At 38.8% G+C, this 24,923-nt stretch overlaps 1 protein-coding gene across 3 annotated transcripts in view; it reads left to right on the forward strand.

Annotated features, from left to right (window-relative positions):
- The window catches only part of PLXDC2 (plexin domain containing 2), a 449,542-nt gene that overhangs the window by 361,499 nt on the left and 63,120 nt on the right, over nucleotides 1-24,923 (forward strand). For 2 of the 3 annotated variants that reach the window (XM_052650669.1, XM_052650668.1), the window contains exon 10: nucleotides 22,680-22,746. In XM_052650669.1, coding sequence (XP_052506629.1) covers nucleotides 22,680-22,746 — 67 coding nt within the window. The remainder of the gene's footprint in view (nucleotides 1-22,679; nucleotides 22,747-24,923) is intronic. The other variant, XM_052650670.1, reaches the window with a different exon arrangement.

Consider the following 24,923-nt stretch of genomic DNA (forward strand, 5'->3'; position numbering starts at 1 on the left):
TCAATCTGATTTCAGTGTTGACCATCTGGTGATGTCCATATGTAGAGTCTTCTCTTGTGTTGTTGGAAGAGGGTGTTTGCTATGACCAGTGCGTTCTCTTGTCAAAACTCTATTAGCCTTTGCCCTGCTTCATTCTGTACTCCAAGGCCAAATTTGCCTCTTACTCGAACTGGAATAATCACTGTTAAGACTTTAGAGGAAAAAGCTGAGTTTAGCATGAGCTAAAGACATGCCTGGAGAAATAGGTTCCTTGAGCAAAATAAGTTGATGAAATGGAGCAATGACTGTTTTCAAGTTTGAATGATTAATGTAAATAAATAGGGATACCTGAAATGCAATACCTGGATGCAATCTCAAAGACAACAGAATGATCTGTTTGTTTCCAAGGCAAACCATTTAATATCACAGTAATCCAAGTCTATGCCCTGACCAGTAATGCTGAAGAAGCTGAAGTTTAACATTTCTATGAAGACCTAGAAGACCTTCTAGTTCTTCACACCCAAAAAAGATGTGCTTTTCAAATAGGGGGCTGGAATGCAAAAGTAGAAAGTCAAGAAATACCTGGAGTAACAGGCAGATTTGGCCTTGGAGTACAGAATGAAGCAGGCTAATAGAGCTTTGACAAGAGAACGCACTGTCATAGCAAACATCCTCTTCCAACAACACAAGAGAAGACTCTACAGACATCACCAGATGGTAAATACCAAAATCAGATTGATTATATTCTTTGCAGCTGAAGATGGAGAAGCTCTGTACAGTCAACAAAAATAAGACCAGGAGCTGACTGTGGCTCAGATCATGAAATCTTTATTGCCAAATTCAGACTTAAATTGAATAAAGTAGAGAAAGCCACTACCCCACTCCAGTACTCTTGCCTGGAAAATCCCATGGACGGAGCAGCCTGGAAGGCTGCAGCCCATGGGGTCACTGAGGGTCAGGCACAACTGAGCGACTTCACTTTCACTTTTCACTTTCATGCATTGGAGAAGGAAATGGCAACCCACTCCAGTGTTCTTGCCTGGAGAATCCCAGGGACAGGGGAGCCTGATGGGCTGCCCTCTATGGGGTTGCATAGAGTTGGGCACAACTCTGGTGACTTAGCAGTAGCAGCAGCAGAGAAAGCCACTAGCCCATTTAGGTGTGACCTAAATCAAATCCCTTATGATTATACAGTGGAAGTGAAAAATAGATTCAAGGGATTCAACCTAATAGAGTGCCTGATGAACTATGGATGGAGGTTCATGACATTGTACAGGAGACAGGGATCAAGACCATCCCCAAGAAAAAGAAATGCAAAAAGGCAAAATGGTTGGCTGAGGAGGCCTTACAAATAACTGTGAAAAGAAGAAAAGTGAAAGACAAAGGAGAAAAGGAAAGATATACCCATTTGAATGCAGAGATCCAAAGAATAGCAAGGAGAGATAAGAAAGCCTTCCTCAGGGATCAATGCAAAGACATAAAGGAAAGCAATAGAATGGGAAAGACTAAAGATCTCTTCAAGAATATTAGAGATACCAAGGGAACATTTCATGCAAAGATGGGCACAATAAAGGACAGAAATGGTATGGACCTAACAGAAGCAGAAGATCTCAAGAAGAGGTGGCAAAAGTACACAGAAGAACTATACAAAAAAGATCTTCATGACCCAGATAATTACAGTGGTGTAATCATTCACCTAGAGCCAGACATTCTGGAATGCAAAGTCAAGTGGGCCTTTGGAAGCATGACTACGAACAAAGCTAGTGGAGGTGATGGAATTCCAGTTGAGCTCTTTCAAATCCTAAAAGATTTTGATGCTGTGAAAGTGTTGCACTCAAATGCCAGCAAATTTGGAAAATTCAGCAGTTTCTACATGACTGGAAAATGTCAGTTTTCATTCCAATCCCAAAGAAAGGTAATGCCAGGAATGTTCAAACTACCACACAATTGCACTCATCTCACATGCTAGTTAAGTAATATTCAAAATTCTCCAAGCCAGGCTTCAACAGTACATGAGCTGTGAACTTCCATATGTTCAAGCTGGATTTAGAAAGGCAGAGGGACCAGAGATCAAATTGCCAACATCCGTTGGATCATCGAAAAAGCAAGAGAGTTCCAGATAACACTTCTGCTTCATTGATTATGCCAAAGCCTTTGACTGTGTGGATCAGAACAAATTGTGGAAAATTCTTCAAGAGATGGGAATACCAGACCACCTGACCTGCCTCTTGAGAAATCTGTATGCAGGTCAGGAAGCAACAGTTAGAACTGGACATAGAGCAACAGACTGGTTCCAAATGAGGAAAGGAGTACGTCAAGGCTGTATATTGTCACCCTGCTTATTTAACTTATATGCAGAGTATATCATGAGAAATGCTGGACTGGATGAAGCACAAGCTGGAATCAAGATTGCCGGGAGAAATATCAACAACCTCAGATACGCCAATAACACCACCCTTATGGCAGAAAGTGAAGCAGAACTAAAGGGCCTCTGGATGAAAGTGAAAGAGGAGAATGAAAAAGTTGGCTTAAAGCTCAACATTCAGAAAACTAAGATCATGGCATCTGGTCCCATCATTTCATGGTAAAACGATGGAGAAACAGTGGAAACAGTGACAGACTTTATTTTGGGCGGCTCCAAAATCACTGCAGAAAGTGGCTGCAGCCATGAAATTAAAAGATGCTTCTCCTTGGAAGAAAAGTTAACTGACCTAGACAGCATATTAAAAAGCAGAGACATTCCTTTGCCAATGAAGCTCCATCTAGTCAAAGCTATGGTTTTTCCAGTAGTCATGTATGGATGTGAGAGTTGGACTATAAAGAGAGCTGAGCACCAAAGAATTGATGCTTCTGAACTGTGGTGTTGGAGAAGACTCTTGAGAGTCCCTTGGACTGCAAGGAGATCCAACCAGTCCATCCTAAAGGAAGTCAGTCCTGAATATTCATTGGAAAGACTGATGATGAAGCTGAAGCTCTAATACTTTGGCCACCTGATGCAAAGAACTGACTCGTTGGAGAAGACCCTAATGCTGGGAAAGATTGAAGGCAGTAGGAGAAAGGGATGACAGAGGATGAGATGGTTGGATGGCATCACTGACTCAATGGACATGAGTTTGAGTAGACTCCGGGAGTTGGTGATGGACAGGGAGGCCTGGCTTGCTGCAGTCCATGGAGTCTCAAAGAGTCAGACACAACTGAGCAACTGAACTGACTGATTGACCACATGTATGTAAGAGATGTTCTAATTTTGCTGAAGAAGGAAATGGCAACCCACTCCAGTATTCTTGCCTGGAGAATCCCTTGGAGAGAGGAGCTTGGCAGGCTACAGTCAATGCATTCACAAAGAGTCGGATCCAGCTGAGCAACTGAAAGTTACAGTTACTCAGGATCTTAGCAAAGTTATCTTACAAATGTAGTATCTCTTGAAGAATATAAAAGTGCACTATCAAAAATCATAAAGCAAATATTTTTTTAAAGACATGGTTCTGTTCATCATTGTATGAGTCACTCATGCATTATTTCTGGCATTAAAATGCCTTTAGTTGCTTCTACAGATATACAGAGAGAAAAAGAAAAAAAGTTGCTTCTCTTCTTGGAGTTCCTTATCAATGTTATATTATCATATTTTAAATAAGCTCATAGTACTTGTCTAAAAGATTTAATTACATTGTAAAATATAATGATAACAAGCCTAGATTAATTAATGGGATATACAAATGATTTAATAAAATGGTTTTCAAAATTCTTCATCTTAAGCAGGAAAAACATCTTTGAAAAATGAAACCTCAAATACAAATTGGTTAAAATTAGAACTTGAAAATCCATGATGAATGCAAGTTGTCCTAGTTAAAAATTCTAACTTTACTAGTTCACTGGTTCTTTCTGCAGATGATTTGCTGTGACCCAAATGTACTGTGATTAGAAACACTTCCGTAAAGATACCACCTGTGATGCTGGAGACTTGGGTTCAATCCCTGGATTGGGTAGATCCCTTGGAGACATTTATCATCATCTCTCCAGGAAGGGAGAGGACATGGCAACCCACTCTGGTATTCTTGCCTGGAAAATCCCCATGGACAGATGAACCTGGCAGGCTACAGTCCATAGGGTCGCAAAGAGTCAGACACAACTGAGTGACTAAGCACACACACACACACACACACACACACACACATACACACACACACACACAGCTTTAAGGAAGGGGTGGGGAGGAGGAGAAAGAGACTGATTTGTCTGGGGCAGTTTAATGGTAGCTCTTCCTGGAGCTGCTGCTGCTGCTGCTAAGTCACTTCAGTCGTGTCCGACTCTTCACGACCCCACAGACGGCAGCCCACCAGGCTCCTATGTCCGTGGGATTCTCCAGGCAAGAACACTGGAGTAGGTTACCCTCCCTTCCTGGAGCGATGATGATAAATGTCTCTTTTATTCCTTATAGCCCTTTCCTAAATGGTAAGTGAAGGTAAAGAAAAGTTCATCCTATGGGTTCTCTGAGAAACTAGAAGTACCATCTTTATCTGTTTCTCTATAAATCTCAGCATTCCAAATAAAATTCTGAAACTTTTCATAGTAAAAAATAAATAAATAAATTAGAATACAGACCTTTCCTTGATGAGATAATCATCTCCTCAAAGGAATTTCTGGTTCCTTACCCAAGCCCAGAACTGCTATCTTGGCAGAACAGAGGTGAGTTGATGCCTGCATCACTGATGTTCCTGAGGAAGATGGACAGCTCTGAAAGACGAGGAGTCATTCATTTGAGCACCATGGAATAAAAATTTATTGGCAAATGGATAGTATCTTACAGAGGTATGGCACACCTATATACACAAAACTTTGTGCTCCTTTTCCTGAGCCAACATCAAAGTAAAAGTCACTGCTCTTTCTGTCCACCTCTGTGAATTTGAAAGTGCCCTTCAAGTATAATATTTGGTAAAAAGTCAAGAAATTCTAAGAAAGGGTGTCAAAAGTCAGAATCCTGAAATGTCCAAAAATTTTGTTTATTGCAGGGTGTTTGCTTCAATGGCTAACAGCCACAAGGAGGAATCTTCTTTTTTTTTTTTCCTTTTTTTTTTCCCCCTGAGAATTCAACTCTCATTTCTGTTCTATCAACACAGCAAAGCTGAATGCTGGCAAGGAATTTTTAGATTCTTGAAGAATTCATCAGAAAGATTAGATTTCTTCTGTTCTTTGTTTTATATCCCTAACTTTTATGGCTGAAGACGCTGGATCAGTACTTGAAGGTTATTTTATAGATTTTCAGTTAGGTTGCAATGTCTTTTTTTTTTCCAACAAGTACTTTTCAACCTGTTCTAAGTGCTTTGGATGGTAAGAAAGCATAAAATAACATATTTATTGAGCACTCACTGTGTCAAATGCCAGAAGAGTGCTTCATCTATATTATCCCATTTATCCTCACCCAGTGAATGTATATTTACAGTCTCCAGTTTACAGAAACTGAATCTCCAGTAATAGCTCACCATAGATCCCACCCAATAATCTCCATAATAACTTGAAGATGGATCGTAATCAATCAATGGCAAAGTCGAGACCTGAACCTAATTTTATGTATACAGTTCTGAAGCTCGTGCTCTTTCCACTAAATAAGTCAGTCACAAGTTTTTGCAAGAGTCAAATGGGGATAAATGTAAGGAATACTGCCAGGTTTGCATGAGAATTACATAACTGACAGTTATTAAACACATGACAACTACTACATGCTCAGATGACATCAATAACCTCTACTTCCTTCCTTTTCTTTTCCCCATTGTACCCATAGCATATTAGGTAATGTTGTTTTTTTCCTGTCAGTGCCCCAGTAGCATGTTGAAATTATTAATCAGGTTAGTTATTACTTTAAGTTTAGAGACTCCATTGCTCTTAGTGCCTGAATTCAGAAGGGGAGTTGAGTGTTTAAGGGGAATTCTCTTTTCTAATGTGACACAATGTGCTGTGCTCCCCAGATTCTTGAGAATGTGCTAGAATGCTGCCCATATTAAAGACTCCAAAAGTTGCACATTTAGTTAGGTGGAAAAAGAAGATTGTTTTTAAAGTGGAATACTCACTTTATACACATATTCTAAAAGCTGCAAAAATGATTAATTTTGTTCTTAGAAATAATTATTAATAAATAATCTCCATTTTTCTAAAATAAAAGCTATCTGACATCTTATTCGTGTATTTATAATTTGAAAAAACAAAATGAACTGCCTGCTTATGTAATTGTAATAGTCTACCTTCAGTTACCATACCTCAGCCTCAGATTAGCCCATGTCTTCTTTGAAGAGTTGCAGTGTTACTAAAGGAGTTGCAATCTTTCATAATGAAAAAGCCAAACTGTTAAAATGTGTTTTCAGTCAGATTTTGGCAAATTGCAAAAGCCATATTTAAGGTCAGTTAATGAAGAAATATTATACTTGAAGTTGAGATAACAAGTTTGTTTTTAAATGTTAATAGCCTTTAGTAGAAAGGCTAATGGCAGAAAATGAAGAGAAACTAAAGATCCTCTTGGAGTGAAAGAGGAGAGTGAAAACAACTGGCTTAAAATTCAACATTCAGAAACGACAATCATGGTATACAGTCTTATCACTTCATGGCAAATAGAAGGGGAAAAAGTGGAAACTGTGACAGATTTTATTTTCCTGGGCTCCAAAATCACTGTAGATGTTGACTACATCCATGAAATTAAAAGACGCTTGCTCCTTGGAGGAAAAGCTATGACAAACCTAGACAGTGTGTTAAAAAGCAGAGACATTACTTTGCCAACAAACATCCATATAGTCAAAGCTATGGTTTTTCCAGTAGTCATGTATGGATGTGAGAGTTAGACCACAAAGAAGGGTGAGCACTGAAGAACTGATGAGTCCTGAAGAACAGATGCTTTCAGACCGTGGTGCTGGAGAAGACTCTTGAGTGTCCCTTGGAGTGCATGGAGATCAAACCAGTCAATCCTAAAGAAAATCAACCCTGAATATTCATTGGAAGGACTGGTGCTGAAGCTGAAGCTCCAATACTTTGGCCACCTGATGTGATGGAAAAGACCCTGATACTGGGAAATATTGAAGGCAGGAAGAGAAGGGGATGACAGAGGATGAGATGGTTGGATGGCATCACTGACTCAATGGACATGAGTTTGGGCAAGCTCTGGGAGATGGTGAAGGACAGGGAAGCCTGGTGTGCTGCAGTCCATGGGGTCTCAAAGAGTCAGACATGACTGAGCCTTTGGTAAACTGAAGACTTTGTATTCATCTCTAATTGGGTAACTTTTATCGGATAGTATATGTCCTGTTCTCAAGCTGGGTGCTGTAATTTTTTAAACTTATTTTTAACTGGAAGATAATTTTTTTTATAATATTGCATTGGCTTTTTATACAACAGTGTGAATCAGCCATAAGTATACACGTGTCCCCTCCCTCTTAAACTCCCCCCCAACCCCAACCCCATCTCCCTCCTCCAGGCTGTCACAGAGCACCTCACTGAGCTCCCTGTATTATACAGCAACTTCCACTAGCTGTCAGTTTTGCATATGGTATGTATATGTTTCTGATGTTTCTGTGCTACTCTCAATCCACCCCACCCTCTCTTTCCACGCTGTGTCCACAAGGCTGTTCTCTACATGTGCATCACTATTCCTGTCCTAAAAATAGGCGCCATATAATCTAACCAGCATATTCAAAAGCAGAGACATTACTTTGCCAACAAAGGTCCAGCTAGTCAAGGTTATGGTTTTTCCAGTGGTCATGTATGGATGTGAGAGTTGGACTGTGAAGAAAGCTGAGCTCCGAAGAATTGATGCTTCTGAACTGTGGTGTTGGAGAAGACTCTTGAGAGTCCCTTGGACTGCAAGGAGATCCAACCAGTTCATTCTGAAGGAGATCAGTCCTGGGTGTTCATTGGAAGGACAGATGCTGAGGCTGAAACTCCAATACTTTGGCCACCTCATGTGAAGAGTTGACTCATTGGAAAAGACTCTGATGCTGGAAGGGATTGGGGGCAGGAGGAGAAGGGGACTTCCTAGGATGAGATGGCTGGATGGCATCACCAACTCGATGCACATGAGTCTGAGTGAACTCCGGGTGTTGGTGATGGACAGGGAGGCCTGGAGAGCTGCAATTCATGGGGTTGCAAAGGGTCGGACACAACTGAGCAACTGAAATGAACTGAACTGAATCTTGATTCAGATTGCATCTGGGAGAAGGAAAATCCTTCACCAAAGGACCCTTCCCAGAGCACAGCCTGGGTTCAATCCATAGAAGAGATGGGTCAGATGGAAGGAGAAAAGGGACTGCAATGAAACAGAAGGCAAACAAACTAGAGATGTTAGAGATTAGAGGGAAACGATTTGGAAAAGAGCTGGTAGAAAGCAAATGAAAATGCTGAGTCTGTTGTTGTTTGAGTCTCAGTTTTCTCTATGCCCCACCAGCTACCCTCTTCTGGAAATCTTAGAGTAGATCATTTCTTAAGCAGACTATATGACTCAGTGAACAGAAATGTCTGATTTAGTTTGGTGATGCATACAAATCCCAGTGTTTCAAAAAGAGGAATATGTGCAATTTTTGTCATCTCAGTAGTGTACAATTTCCACCCTGCTCAAAAACTTTACCCACTTTTCTCTGAACACTTAACCCTAAGATATACTTCGGATTCTGGCTGATTTTAGTCATTGTAGTATTGAAGTTGTTAGCTTTTCAGCTTTCCAACATCATAACAAATATTACTTTATATCTCTCTCTAGGGTTGTTCTGAATCTCAGCGGTTCGGTATTTCTTCTGAAATCTACTATGGCTACCTTGTTTTTGCCACTTAATCAAGCTGTGCATTGACTTCTTATTTTACTTTGCATTCTTAAAAGGAAGATGCGAAGCAGGAGGCAGTTAATGATTGACTATTTTGCTGAAACTTCACTTTCTTGGGTTCTAACTTTGCCTCTTCAAACTGAACAGTACAATCTTGATTAGAAGTAGTCAGAGTGGCCATTTTATCTCATTTCTAATTTTAGGAGAAAAACATTCAGTTTCATCATTAGGTACGATGTTAGCTATAGATTATTCATAGAGCTCTTGCATTATAGTTAACAAAGTCAAAATAATTAAAACATTGCCAAATAATGAATTTGCCCAATGAAAACAAACATGGTTTGGTTTAAAGAAATCTATTCATGCCATTTATAGCACTAGTATTGAAAATCATTTAGTCATATTAATAGATAGGAATGTATTTAATAAAATTCAACTTTTTTGATGATATATTTAACAGAAATTTAATGCTCTTATTTTATAGAAAAACTGTAAGCAAAAAATAGCCCAATTGAAGAATGAGGAAAATAAATGAATATACACTCAAAGGTGTATGAAATGTTGATAAACATGGTGTGAAGTTTCACCTCACCTGTAATAGAGAAATGCTGAATAAAACATAACTGTCACTTTTAATCCTCAAGTTGCAAAAAGAATAATGGTATGTATTTTTATAAGGGTTAAAATGACATATGCATGCTTACAATATTGTTGTTTAGTTGCTAAGTCTTATCTCTTTGCAACTTCCTGGATTGTAGCCACTAGGCTCCTCTGATCATGGGAATCCCCAGGCAGGTATACTGAGGTGGGTTTACCATCTCCTCCAATGGATCTTCCTGAACCAAGGATCTAACCCTCATCTCCTGTATTGGCATGCAGATTCTTTACTACTGAGTCACCAGGGAACCCCATATGCTGATATATAGGTTGAATAGTTATTTCCAGTTTTATTGAGAGATAATTGACATACTTCACTGTATAATTTTAAAGCTTTCATCATGATAGTTTGATTAATATATATGGTGAAATGATTACCAAAATAGGTTAACATCCATCTTCTCATATAGATGCAAAAAAGAGAGAAAAAGAAAAAAAAAATTCTTTCATAGTAACACATAGAATTTACTCTTTTAAAACTTTCCTATATATCATACAATAAAATGTTTATAAAGCCATATAATGGAGTATATGCTGTCATTAAAAATTAACTCTCAAGGGGTATTTATGGACTTGGAAAATGCCAAGATTATCATATTGTAAAAAAGCAAGTTATCACATGATATGATTCCAATTTGATTAATACATAAGTTAAGTCACTCAGTCATGTCCAACTCTTTGCAACCCCATGGACTGTAGCCTACCAGGCTCCTCTGTCCATGGGATTTTCCAGGCAATAGTACTGGAATGGATGGCCATTTCCTTCTCCAGCAGATCTTCCCGACCCAGGAATCAAACCCAGGTCTCCCGCATTGTAGACAGACGCTTTACCATCTGAGCCACCCAGGAAGTCCTTGATTAATACATAAGTATATGTAATTATATGTTAAATAAAGATTGGTTGGGAAATAAAACTAGCAATATCTTAGCACTGGGATATTATTTACTTTAATTTCTGTTTCTATACTTTTCTGTAATTTTCTTTTTTTTTTCTATAAGATATTTATTTTTTTCCTATTTTTTTTTAATTTTTATTTTTACTTTATTTTACTTTACAATACTGTATTGGTTTTGCCATACATTGACATGAATCCACCACGGGTGTACATGCGTTCCCAAACATGAACCCCCCTCCCACCTCCCTCCCCATAACTTCTCTCTGGGTCATCACTGTGTACCAGCCCCAAGCATGCTGTATCCTGTGTCGGACATAGACTGGCGATTCGATTCTTACATGATAGTATACATGTTACAATGCCATTCTCCCAAATCATCCCACCCTCTCCCTCTCCCTCTGAGTCCAAAAGTCCGCTCTACACATCTCTGTCTCCTTTGCTGTCTTGCATACAGGGTCATCATTGCCATCTTTCTAAATTCCATATATATGTGTTAGTATACTGTATTGGTATTTTTCTTTCTGGCTTACTTCACTCTGTATAATCGGCTCCAGTTTCATCCATCTCATCAGAACTGATTCAAATGTATTCTTTTTAACGGCTGAGTAATACTCCATTGTGTATATGTACCACTGCTTTCTTATCCATTCATCTGCTGATGGACATCTAGGTTGTTTCCATGTCCTGGCTATTATAAACAGTGCTGCGATGAACATTGGGGTACATGTGTCTCTTTCAATTCTGGTTTCCTCGGTGTGTATGCCCAGCAGTGGGATTGCTGGGTCATAAGGTAGTTCTATTTGCAACTTTTTAAGAAATCTCCACACTGTTCTCCAAAGTGGCTGTACTAGTTTGCATTCCCACCAACAGTGTAGGAGGGTTGCCTTTTCTCCACACCCTCTCCAGCATTTATTGCTTGCAGATTTTTGGATCGCAGACATTCTGACTGGTATGAAGTGGTACCTCATTGTGGTTTTGATTTGCATTTCTCTGATAATGAGTGATGTTGAGCATCTTTTCATGTGTTTGTTAGCCATCCGTATGTCTTCTTTGGAGATATGTCTGTTTAGTTCTTTGGCCCATTTTTTGATTGGGTCGTTTATTTTTCTGGAATTGAGCTGCATAAGTTGCTTGTATATTTTTGAGATTAGTTGTTTGTCAGTTGCTTCATTTGCTATTATTTTCTCCCATTCAGAAGACTGTCTTTTCACCTTGCTTATATTTTCCTTTGTTGTGCAGAAGCTTTTAATTTTAATTAGATCCCATTTGTTTATTTTTGCTTTTATTTCCAGAATTCTGGGAGGTGGATCATAGAGGATCCTGCTGTGATTTATGTCGGAGAGTGTTTTGCCTATGTTCTCCTCTAGGAGTTTAATAGTTTCTGGTCTTACATTTAGATCTTTAATCCATTTTGAGTTTATTTTTGTGTGCAGTGTTAGAAAGTGATCTAGTTTCATTCTTTTACAAGTGGTTGACCAGTTTTCCCAGCACCACTTGTTAAAGAGATTGTGTTTACTCCATTGTATATTCTTGCCTCCTTTGTCAAAGATAAGGTGTCCATAGGTGTGTGGATTTATCTCTGGGCTTTCTATTTTGTTCCATTGATCTATATTTCTGTCTTTGTGCCAGTACCATACCGTCTTGATGACTGTGGCTTTGTAGTAGAGCCTGAAGTCAGGCAAGCTGATTCCTCCAGTTCCATTCTTCTTTCTCAAGATTGCTTTGGCTATTCGAGGTTTTTTGTATTTCCATACAAATCTTGAAATTATTTGTTCTAGTTCTGTGAAAAATATCGCTGGTAGCTTGATCGGGATTGCATTGAATTTGTAAATTGCTTTGGGTAGTATACTGATATTCACTATATTGATTCTTCCGATCCATGAACGCACAGTGTGTCAGCCCCGCTGGACCTGTCCCTTCTCGCGGGGTATAAACCACTCCGGCTCTATGATGCTCAGCCGGGAACCATCTGAGGCCGGCCCTAGGCTGCGTGCACTTCCCCAGTCTAAGCCGCTCAGGTTCGGCGCTCAGGTAGCCCTCAGAGGCACAGATTCGGTTGGGACTGCGTTTTGTGCCCTTCCCGAGTCCGAGTAGCTCAGGAGTTTGGCGAGCGCAATCGTGGCAACTTGTCGCCTTTTCTGCCTCTACTGCTCAGTTTTCTGGGTGGACCTCTGGCGCCCCTTGTGAGGCAGATGGTGACTGTCCAGCACCCCCAGAAGTCTTAGCAAAGAAGCCTGTTTGCAGTTTCGTAAGTAAAGTGTCTCCGGGTCTGCAATTGCCCCTTTCCAGCCCTTACGCCTCTGGCTGCCTGTCCCCAGCAGGGGATGGTCTGCAGCCGGCTTTTTCCGCTCTGTCCTTTGTTCTGTGTGCGGTCCTGGCGGTGTCTTATGTTTGAGCTTTTTGCGTGGTAGCTATCCCACAGTCTGGTTTGCTAGCCCAAGTTAGATCGTTCTGGTTGTGCGTGGGGCGTCCCTGCCCGATTCTTATAAAGCGCTGCAGCCCGCGCCTCCCACGCGTCCCTGCCCTGCCCCCACTTCCTAGTGGCGGATACAGGCGTCTGTGCTGCTTTTCCGCTGGGGGGGTTACTGTTGGGCTTGTAATCTCTTGGTTTTAATTATTTATTTATTTTTCCCTTCCTGTTATGTTGCCCTCTGTGTTTCCAAGGCTCGCCACAGACGGCAGGGAGAGTGTTTCCTGGTGTTTGGAAACCTCTCTTCTTAAAATTCCCTTCCTGGGATGGGCTTCCCTTCCCGGGACGGAGCTCCTTCCCCACCTCCTTTGTCTCCTTTTTCATCTTTTATATTTTTTCCTACCTGTTTTTGAAGACAATGGTCTGCTTTTCTGGTTGCCTGATGTCCTCTGCCAGCCTACAGAAGTTGTTTTGTGGAGTTTGCTCAGCGTTGAAATGTTCTTTTGAGGAATTTGTGAAGGAGAAAGTGGTCGTCCCCTCCTATTCCTCCGCCATCTTAGGACCGCCCCTCCTGTACCATATTAAAATGATTATTTTACAAACCAGGCAATGCTGTTTAAAGTATAAATATGATTACAATTTTGAACCATGAGGATAGAATTATTCAAACTGAGGGTTGCAATTCAGGAGGGTCATGCTATCAATTACTCAGTGGGTTGCAATCAGCACTTTTGTTAATGAAATAGAATAGAATACAAAATATCTCTGCTTTATTTGGATGTTTTGAAAAAAGAAACATCACAGTAAATATGTCACTTCAGCACACACAAACATACAACCATAACACATACCCAGATATATAAATGATTTAACAATGTTAACTATTTCTTAGTATGGTTTATTTCAAAAAGTTTCAAAGACTACCTTGGAGTAATCTGGTTTTTGATAGATTGAAGATTTCTGAAATTGCATTCTTCATATTACTAATACAGTCACATCCACTTCATGCAGGTGAATTAGGACAAAGCTGGAAGTCACTGAGGAATTCAGATTTAATTATTTCAACTACTTCTGGTGGGAATCCAGATTTAACTATTTAAGCTACTATTGGTTTAGAAAAATAATAGTAATAATGTCTAAACATATGGCTTAAATTTGTGAATAATACAGAGATTATATGATGCTCCGTAATGAAGGATAATTTAAGTCAATACACAGCCAAACTTGCATAATTTAAAATTCCCTGAGCCAGCATATTTCAGCGTTCACTAGAAGCACTTAAAAGTTAAGAAGAGCGAAGATAAAAATTGAATTTTACTGTGAACAAGTAAGTCCAAGTCTTTTGAATCATATACTTTTTAACTGTTTCCATATGGGTGAATACTTCATTCTCTTGCCCTTTCTAAGTAGTATCTTAGGAGACTTTTTGATGTAGATATAAAATAAATACTCAGATATCTAATAATCTGGGTACAGTTGCCATCTCCCTGATTAAAACATGATGAAAGCACTGTACTATCACTAATTATTTTGCACTAAAATGGGTTTATTGGATTGTCCAGGGTATAACTGACTTTTTATGCATCACATATTTCCTAGAATATATATATGACCAATAGTTTGGAAGGAAAAAGAAATAAGATGTGAATATTTTTAATGAGATATAAGAATTGGAAGGGTAAAAGACCCTGATATTATGCTTTTAAACACATATTAGGGTGCTCTAGCCTCTAGAAAACTGAAGAAATAGTCTTTATTTTATAAAGCCTGCAGCTCTGCATGATGCCACATCTGATATGACAAGGTACTGCTTATCAGATCCAGATGATTTCACCCCAATTTTCCATCTGAAACTCATCTTCACTTGCAAAGTTCCCGTGTTCTGCAGATAACTATTCTTAATGGCATTGGCTTACAATCCTGGGCTACAACTAATATCAAGAGCTTTTGTTAGAAGGCAACATGCTCCATATCCTTGGATATTATAATGATGTAAAATTTCATAATTTGCCTATAGTGTTGTCTCCCCAACAGATTACTGTGTACTCAAATTCATCTATCATTCCCAGAGCTCTATGTAATGAGTAGTTCAGGTATGAAGATTCTGAAAAACTTTAAGCTCAAGTTTCTTGATTTTAGGAGAAATGCTTTTAGAAATTAAATCATCCATCTCATGCCTGAAGCCTATTAGGAACAAACATACCCCATATGGGAAATGAGATATGATTTTTTTACTAACTTTTTATTGACAATAATGATTATTGTACTCAACATTTTAAATTTTATGACCTACCTTTCCAGTGAAATTTTTTCAGTATTTCAAAACAAAATCATTTTCCCATATCTTACAGCTCCATACTCATAACAAAATGTGTTATGAGTTAGTTTTTGTCACAGCTGTTTATCATTATACTTGTTTCTCATCTAAAACACTTTTTTAAAAAGTATTTTCCATCTCTTTAATGCCAGAGGATCATTTATCACACTTTTGCCAACTACGGCAAGAAAACGTAACAAATGTACAATTGATTTTCCCATTAATATACTATGCCAGTAAATATACCTGAGCCTCAAGGACCATTTAAATAATTAGACACTTTAATGAGGTATTCTAGTCTTCAGAATTTTGAAAGATCTTTATTTTTAGATAACAGATCAGGAAACTGCAGCAAGTGGACCAAATTGGACCCACTTCCTGGCTTTGTAAATAAAGTTTTATTGAAACACAGCCACACCCATTTCTTTATGCATTTGTATGTGGCTGTTTTTGAGCTACAATCGCAGAGGTTCAGCTCAGTCATGTCCGACTCTTTGCGACCCCATGGACCACAGCACGCGAGGCCACCCTGTCCATCACCAACACCCGGAGCTCACTCAAACTCATGTCCATTGAGTTGGTGATGCCATCCAGCCATCTCTTCCTCTGTCATCCCCTTCCCCTCCTGCCTTGAATCTTTCCCAGCATTAGGTCTTTTCAAATGAATCAGTTCTTTGCATCAGGTGGCCAAAGTATTGGAGTTTCAGCTTCAACATCTGTCCTTCCAGTGAATATTCAAGACTGATTTCCTTTAGGATGGACTGGTTGAAACTCCTTGCAGTCCAAGGGACTCTAAAGAGTCTTCCCCAACACCACAGTTCAAAAGCATCAGTTGTTCGATACTCAGCTCTCTTTATTGTCCAACTCTCACATCCATACATGATTACTGGAAAAACTATAGCCTTGACTAGACAGACTTTTGTTGGCAAAGTAATGTCTCTGCTTTTAATATGCTGTCTAGGTTGGTCATAGCTTTTCTTCCAAGGAGTAAGCATCTTTTAATTTCATGGCTGCAACCACCATCTGCAGTGATTTTGGAGCCCAACAAAATAAAGTCTGTCACTGTTTCCACTGTCTCCCCATCTATTTGCCAGGAAGTGATGGAACCAGATGCCATGATCTTAGTTTTCTGAATGTTGAGCTTTAAGCCAACTTTTTACTCTCCTCTTTCACTTTCATCCAGAGGCTTTTTAGTTCCTCTTCACTTTCTGCCATAAGGGTGGTATCACCTTCATATCTGAGGTTATGCTTCATCCACCCCAGCGTTTCTCATTATGTATTCTGCATATAAGTTAAATAATCAAGGTGACAATATACAGCCTTGACGTACTCCTTCCCTATTTGGAACCAGTCTGTTGTTCCATGTCCAGTTTTAACTGTTTCTTCCTGACCTGCATACAGATTTTTCAAGAGGCAGGTCAGGTGGTTAGTATTACCATCTCTTGAAGAATTTTCTAGTTTGTTGTGATCCACACAGTCAAAGGCTTTGGCGTAGTCGTAAGGCAGAAATAGATGCTTTTCTGAAACTCTCTTGCTTTTTCAGTTGTCACAGAGGTAAGTATTAATAAATAGGACAGAAAGTGTGTAGTCTGCAAAGCCTAAAATATTTAGTGCCCTGTTTTTTTGTTTTTTTTTTCCCCTAAACTCTTAATCTGACTCCTAATCTCCAAACTAATTCCTAACTGGGTCTCAGGGATCTGTGAAGGTTTTCTCCAGAATTTTCTTTTGTACTGGTTTCATCTTCCTGGTGAAATGACACATGTTCAATTGTGTAGAAAGATATGGACTTCATTTTTAATCCTTATGTATGTATTTTAACATTTACTCTGTGTTCTTTATCTGAACATACTACCTTTGCAAAATAAGTTGTATTTGTGAAGCCCTTTCCACAAACTGAGATCAGTTAGAGATGTGATGAGATTTACTCTTTAATCTCACGATTGAATAGATGCTGCAAATTAGGAGAATATTGTTTCCTTTCTTGGCTGCCTTATTAAATGGGGTTCACTTAACACAGTTCCTGGGGGCTTTGAAATCAACATCCCATTGAAGCTGAGTGGAAAATAGTACATTTAACTTGAAGTGTCACTCTCCAACAATCTGCTTTGGTATTAGGTAATAGTGAGAAGAAGGTAATAGCTTGAAAATAAAACCATTGGAAATCTTTTGTAGTTAGGAACTCAGACTGTTGAAATCATTTTTTAAGGAATATTTGCAAAACCATATAATTTCTATTTATAAATATTGAATAAATATGTGCTCTATATTTGAGAGCAATTCAGATTTTTCTCTCATAAGATTCTGTAATATTAATTTCCAAATGTGGTAATAAAGAACTTTTAAGTATAAAACACATTTCATATTACCATGGTACACAGCATTTATTTCTATACATTTTCTAACTTCTATCTTTATAGTGAAAATCTCACACACTCATTTTCAAGAGTTCTTAACCTTGTTACGTACATACTACAAAGACTTTACTTAGGTGTTAAAAACAGCTGGCATTTACTAAATGTTGACTGTGTACCAAACACTCTACTTTTAGTTCTTACCTAATCCCCCTCCATCATTTTACAGATGAGGAAACCAGTTTAAATAAGAAAAATAGCTTGCCTAAGACCACATACCTATTTGGTGGCCAAACCAGACTTCTAACTCAAGCAGTTTGACCCTAAACTTTTCATCTGAATTATGTTCCCCTGCAAAGTCTTATGCGTATGAGAAGCTTGAAAACAACCAATTGTAGTGGAATAATAAACCTTAGCACTGGTGTTGAGGGACATTGAAAACAGGGTGCTATCTCTTCTGGGTAAGAGGAAAAGGAGGTGCTTCTGGGAGGAGATAAGTCTTGCATTATATTTGGTTTACTAATTAGAGATAAGGAAGGTACTCCAGACAAACGTAATGGCATGTTCAAAGGCAGAGACTCAAAAAAGAGAGAAACACAATCAGAGAGGGGTAATAAGCACAGGAGATGGGCTGGTGGAGCAGAAAGAGGCCTATTGTGTAGACATCATATGGGAAGTCAGTGGGTTTCCCACTTCAATGTGGTGAGAGTCACCAGGAACGCCTGTTTCTAATGAAATTGCTGGACCTAAGTTGTAGGAGAATCTTACTCAGATCCAGGAATCTGCATTTCAGCAGGAACACCAGGTGATTCCAGGTCAGGAGAGCCTCTCTGAGAACTCTGGAAAACAACCTGCTAGAGCACAATGTGGTTAATGTTGTGATGCTTTAGAGAAACAACACAGCAGCTCAGTGGAGGGAGGATGGTGTTTTCAGAAGTGATTTTTTTACTTATTTGTTGTTGTTCGCTCAGTCATGTCAGACCCCATGGACTGCAGCACACCAGGCTTCCCTGTCCTTCACCATCTCCCGGGGTTTCCTCAAACTCATGTCCATTGAATGGATGATGCCATCCAACCATCTCATCATCGTCACCCCTTCTCCTCCTGCCTTCAATCTTTCCCAGAATCAGGCTCATTATTTAGAATTTTGAAATAATAGAAAGATAGCTTTTCTTAATGATTGGTACAGCACACACACAGACACATCTTCTTGTTTATAATTGGGTTTTGATTCTGTTTAAATGACTAGGTTTTAAAATTAAATTATGAAAAGGCAAAGTCCTGTTTTGTTAATTTGTAAAGGCATCATAAGGTACAAAAATGTATGAATTTTTCAAACCAAATTTTATTTGTGTTTGTCCGTTGTCAATCCTTCCCACCCTGGCAGTTAGTAAGCTGTGGATCAACTAATAGGTAATCAATTGTGAATAAGTAAATGAATGAATTACTTAATTGAATTACATATTTTCAGTAGAACCTAATTTCACACACAATAATTGAGAGAGTATTTAATAACTCAGGCAAATTGCAGTGTTTCTATACTTTTCCCTGGGATTAATGTAATATTTTAAGGGACCAATTACTTAAGATAAAATTGACTCATAAATTTAAGATTTGGTACTGTCTTTTTACAATATAATGTAAAAGTTACTATTTCCCACTGGCTTTGAGTACATCTAGAATGGAGTAAGTAAAGACAAACTGCATTTTAAAATTATCTGTCATGTTTAATTACTTGTCAGATGATTCCCAAAATATATTCTCTGTAGAAATTTGATAGATTCCCATCTTGCAAAAGAGAATATCAGTATACTTTTCAATATTTAAACAAACTTGAAAGGGGAGGAAAAGAAGAGGCAACAACCATCTGATTCATCTGGAATTGGACTCTAAACATCAGAATCTCTTTGGGTAACCAGGGATGGCCTTGACCAACTGGAGATTCTGAACTCAGGATGCTAGATCACACACTGATGTTTATTTCACACTTGAGCTTGTTCAGCACAGATGGTAGGTATAAAATAGCTGAGCTCTAATGGATCATGTCCAAGCAGAATGATAGATATGATCTTTGCTGTTGACAGTCGAGCTGTTTTCACATTCCACTTGAATTAAATTGTGCTCATTCATGCTATGGTACATGATCTCTGGCAAGGATTCTTAGGAAAAAATCATGTGGACTTATTGCAAAACAAGTGAAAAAAGAAGTTGTGAAGTAACAGTGTAAGAAAACATGAGACTAAAATTGAACAGCCTGTAAGAATAGAAGACAAAAAGCCTCCATTTATTTTGAAAAATGCATAAATATCTATTTAGATTATTAATATGGATTTATATTTATAATGTATTAAGCTTATATGTTTATATATTAAAATTCAGGATCAATGTAAATCTTTGCTTTTCATAGACTCATAAATATTTGAAAAATAAATCATGTGTCAGATATACTTGTTCAGTCACCCAGTTGTATCTGACTCTGCAACCCCATGGACTGCAGCATGCCAGACCTCCCTGTCCCTCACTATCTCCCAAAGTTCATGTCCATTGCATCAAAGTTCACATCCATTGCATCGGTAATGCCATCCAGCCATTTCATCCTCTGACAACCTCTTCTCCGTCTGCCCTCAATCTTTCCTAGCATCGAAGACTCTTCCAATGAGTCAGCTGTCCTCATCAGATAACCAAAACACTGGAGCTTCAGCATCGTTCCTTCCAACGAGTATTCAGGGTTGATTTTCTTTAAGATTGACTGTTTGATCTCCTTGCTATCCAAGGGACTTTCAGGAGTCTTCTCTCGCACCACAGTTTGAAGGCATCAATTCTTTGGTGCTCTGCCTTCTTTGTGGTTCAGCTCTCACAACAGTATGTGACCCCTGGAAAGACCATAGCCTTGACTATATGGACCTTTGTTGGCAGAGTAATATCTCTGCTTTTCAATACACTGTCTAGGTTTGTCATAGCTTTCCTGCCAAGAAACAGTCATCTTCTGATTTCATAGCTGCAGTCACCATCCACAGTGATTTTAGAGCCCAAGAAAAGGAAATCTTTCACTACTTCCACCTTTTCCCCTTCTTTTTGCCATGAAATAATGGGTCACATGCTATGATCCTAGATTTTTAATATTTAGTTTTAAGCCAGCTCTTTCACTCTCCTCTTTCACCCTCATCAAGAGGCTCTTTAGTTCCTCTTTGCTTTCTGCCATTAGATTGGTGTCATCTGCATTATCTGAGTTTGTAGGTGTTTCTCCCACCTATCTTGATTCCAGCTTATAACTCATCTAGCCTGGCATTTTTTATGATGTGCTCAGCATATAGAATAAACAAACGGGGTAACAGCAGACACTTAACTTTTCATAGGTAAATATATGGAAAAAAAATCATGTTTCAGATATACTAGGAATGCTCAGATATAACACTGGTCCTAACTTTAAAGTATTCACAATCACGTTTGGTAAATAAGTGGTATCTGACTCTCTGCGTCCCCGTGGACTGTATAGTCCATGGAATTCTCCAGGCCAATATACTGGAGTGGGTAGCCTTTCCCTTCTCCAGGGGATCTCCCAACCAGGGATTGAACCCAGGTCTCCCACATTACAGGCAGAATCTTTACCAGCTGAGCCACAAGGGAAGCCCAAATAAGACATAAGGCCATGAAATTTTATATAAATGAGAAATGTTAAATAGTAAGGTAACATGTGAGCACACCAATGATGAGGCTTTATCTTAATGGGCTCTGGGTAGTAATTTCTGAGTCTTGAAAAGTGAATGAACTGTAGTTGGATTTTCTGTAGGGAGAGCAGAAATTATTTCAACCAAGAAAGAGAGTGGAGGACTTCCCTGGTGGTCCAGTGGTTAAGACTCCATGCTTCCAATGCAAGGGTTGTGAGTTCAATCCCTGGTTGGAGAGCTAAGATCCCGCATCCACACAGCCCAGTCAAAAACTTTTAAAAAAGAAGAAGAAAGAAAGTGGGAGTGAGCAAAATCTCATCAACCCAGTGCTTGCTTAATTTGACCTTTTATTTTTATTATTTTACTTAACTTTTATTGGAGTACAGTTTCTTTACAATGTTCTGTTAGTTTCTGCTGTACAGCAAAGTGAATCAGCTATGCATATACATATATCCTCTCTTCTTTGGATTTCCTTCCCATTTAGGTCACCACAGAGCACGAAGTAGAGTTCCTTGTGAATCTGACCTCTTAGACATGACTTAATCATGGAATTATGTAGGCAGGAATCCACAGGAACACACTCAGCTTCACTGATTCACTAAAAGAATGGACAGAAAGGAGAAAAAGTTGTGCTCCAGGTTGCTGTTTATTACAACAAAAGGACACAGATTGAAATCAGCAATGGGAAGGAACATGGGGAATCCAAGAGTGACAAGGCACAGCTTCCAGTCTTTCCCCTCAGTGGAGTCTACACTTAATTCTTCCAGCAACTGTTTGTGAAAACACACACCAAGTATTGCCACTCAAGGAAACTCATCCAAGTCTTTGTGTCCAGAGTTTTTACTGAGGGCCATCATATAGATATGAAATTTTCCATGACCAACTTTATCTCTATTTTCCAGCCCCCCAAGGGTCAAACTGATACAGCGTGGCCCAGGGCTCCAAGCAAATAAACACAGACATGCACTGTAAATCATGTTTTTGGTGTGAACTATCTAGCATAGCCCGAGACCCAAGATATACAAAGACACTTTTATCAGGCAGGATATTCCAAAGCCTTAGATGTGATCTCCCCGGACAAGGGCCAGTTCTCTCTTTGGAATGTGTAGGTTTGAACATCCCAGACCTGACTTACTAACCTTTTACTATACCATAGGGAAAGAGTTTTTGTGACTGTGGATCTTAAGTTTTAAAATGTAAGTAAAACAAACCAGATCTGAAATCCTGAAAAATGCCTGCAAAAAAATTTGTATCTGTTTGTAGTAATGGTGAAAAAATATATACATATGAGGAAAAGAAAAACCAGCTCCATAGAATGGCTACTGTCTCGCCTTTGTATGGGGATCTCTGTATTGTGTGTGAACCTCAGTAGAGTGATCTGTTGTCACGTGCAAACATAACGGCATCATTACCTAAGGTGTGCATGGGTGGTTACACAGAACTCTGTAAATGCTCATCCACTGCTCCAGCTAACAGTTCTATAGAAGAAAGTTTTTGTTGTGCACATTTGAAAATTAACTACTTACCAGTGTTTCTCTTTTAATTTCTACCTCCACTCTGTACCCCATACTTTCTTTTCTGATCTACAACATGGCTGTCTCTGAAGATGTTCCAGTGGATTTGATCGCCATCGGCAGGACTGGGTGGACAGTGGATGCCCTGAAGAGGTACAGGTGTGCTTTATTACGATGAGATTGCTAAGACCAAGCTGACGTATATCATTGCTGCAACTTAATGAAACGGGGTCTAATTTAATAAAAAGAGCCAGCAGTCATTGAGCCCTTATATGTACCAGATGTTGGGTTTAACTCTACATGTATTATCTCAATTTATTCTCATACCCATCCTATGAGATCAGAGCTTTTATTGCCTCCATGGTACCAAGAGGGGAAGAGGAAAGGATGAAGGGTGATGTTGAGGTAGGGGTGGAAAGAAAGAAACCAGAGTTAGATATGTGACTCAGGAATCGTAGAACCAGGATTTCAATCTCTTTGATCAAAAGGCAGCTCTCTTAAATATTTGCTGCTTTTTTGAGATCTTTTTTTTTTTTTTTCATCTTTTTCACTCAAATAATGAAATCAGTGGTATGGAGGAAAAGATTGATTGCAGTAAATCAGCATAATAGAAGAAGATAGATGTGGTCTAACATGGACACAGTAAGTCTCAGGCAAATATCATGGATACAGTGATACAAAGAAGTGATTTAGGCAAGTAAATAAAATTGCAGAAGGGATTCTAATGTGTTTAAAAGTTTTTTAGTGAATTATATTTGCACTGTGAGTTCAGGGTCACATAAAAATATCCCATAAAGTTCACAGAAAAAAGTAGTATTTGTTCCTTCTCCCTTTGTTAAGTTTTAGAGTATATATTTCTAACAAAAACCATTAACAGTTCTACAAGTTCTCTCATTCAGTGATATCATGTCAAAGAGCTGTTTTTAAAACTATTAGGGAATCCTGGTTACTAAAGCCTTTTTTAATTAAGTTTTTATTTATGATGTCTCATAAATATCTTGAGAAATGCATTTTTCAGGATATTCTTGAACTTACTGCCAATGTACCTTTAATCAACTTTTTGACACTTGGTTGAGGGGGTGGTGAATTACAATAATGTATACTGATTTATCAACAGTATTTCATTTCGCTTATTTAACAATGATACTTGAGAGTCATTGTTGTGTTTTAAGGTTGATATTTCTTTCAGGTAATCACAGTTACCTAAATTAAAAATGTTGAAATTGGATATCAAAAGTATAATTAAGACATCGTAATTTTCTTGCTTCAGTGTGGGCCCAGTATGAAACAAGCTATTGAGAAGACTCCACCACATTCTAAGCCCTCCTAAATATATGTGTGGGGAATTCACCATGTCCTATGGTCTGTGCTAAGCACTAATTTTTTTTTTTTCATTATTCCCTCTTCCCAAGAAGCTCAGACTCTAGCACATTCTATAATATCCAGTGTTTCCTTTTTATTCCATAACTAAATTGTCAACATTACTAGCTCTATTGTGAGCAATCCTAGACTTCTGTTACAGGTAAGTGAACAGGGTCACCAACTCCAGTCTATTTTCTGTGCTTAAAACTAGGGTTAAATTTTCCTTCTGATCTTGTGAGATGAATTTATTCAATAAGTGCAGATCGTAATATAAGAATGTACTATTTACTGTTCTAAGTACTGCTAATGTAAGTGTGAGAAATGTGTGTAGCAGGGGAAACACACACTCAACAAAGAACCACACTTAGAGAATGACCCCAGCCAAGAGGTGCATGGTCTTGTTCAGTAGGATAAGGGAGCGTTTGTTTGAGGAGGTGATATTTAATGACCTCTGAGGGGTAACTGAAGATAAGAGTGGTGAGAGGTAACACTGGTGAGGTGAACAGGGCCCAGTAACGCTGAAGCAGTTTGAGCCTCATGTTAAAGACAGGACAAAGCTATCTGGAGGGTTTTAATTAAGGGGATGATATGATCCAAATGACTTTTTGGAAGAATGAATACATTGTATATTACCCTGTCTTAATTACTGTAGTTCTATAAGAAATATCACTAGCTATAGAACAAACTTTACTTTTTCATCTTCTCAGGTGTTTTGACAACTTTTGAACTTCTGTTCTTCATATAAATTTTAAAATCAGTCAATCTTGTCAATATTTTTCTGAAACTCTGTTGCTCAGTTGTATTCAACTCTTTGTGACCCCACGGACTATAACTCGCCAGGCTCCTCTGTCCATGGGATTTCCAAGGCAGGAAGGCCATCTCCTTCTCCAGGGGATCTTCCCAACCCAGAGATTGAACCCACGTCTCCTGCTTAGCAGGCAGATTCTTTACCACTGAGCCACCAGGGAAGGCCC

This window comes from Budorcas taxicolor, chromosome 13 (assembly GCF_023091745.1).
Source record: "Budorcas taxicolor isolate Tak-1 chromosome 13, Takin1.1, whole genome shotgun sequence".
Classification (NCBI taxonomy): domain Eukaryota; kingdom Metazoa; phylum Chordata; class Mammalia; order Artiodactyla; family Bovidae; genus Budorcas; species Budorcas taxicolor.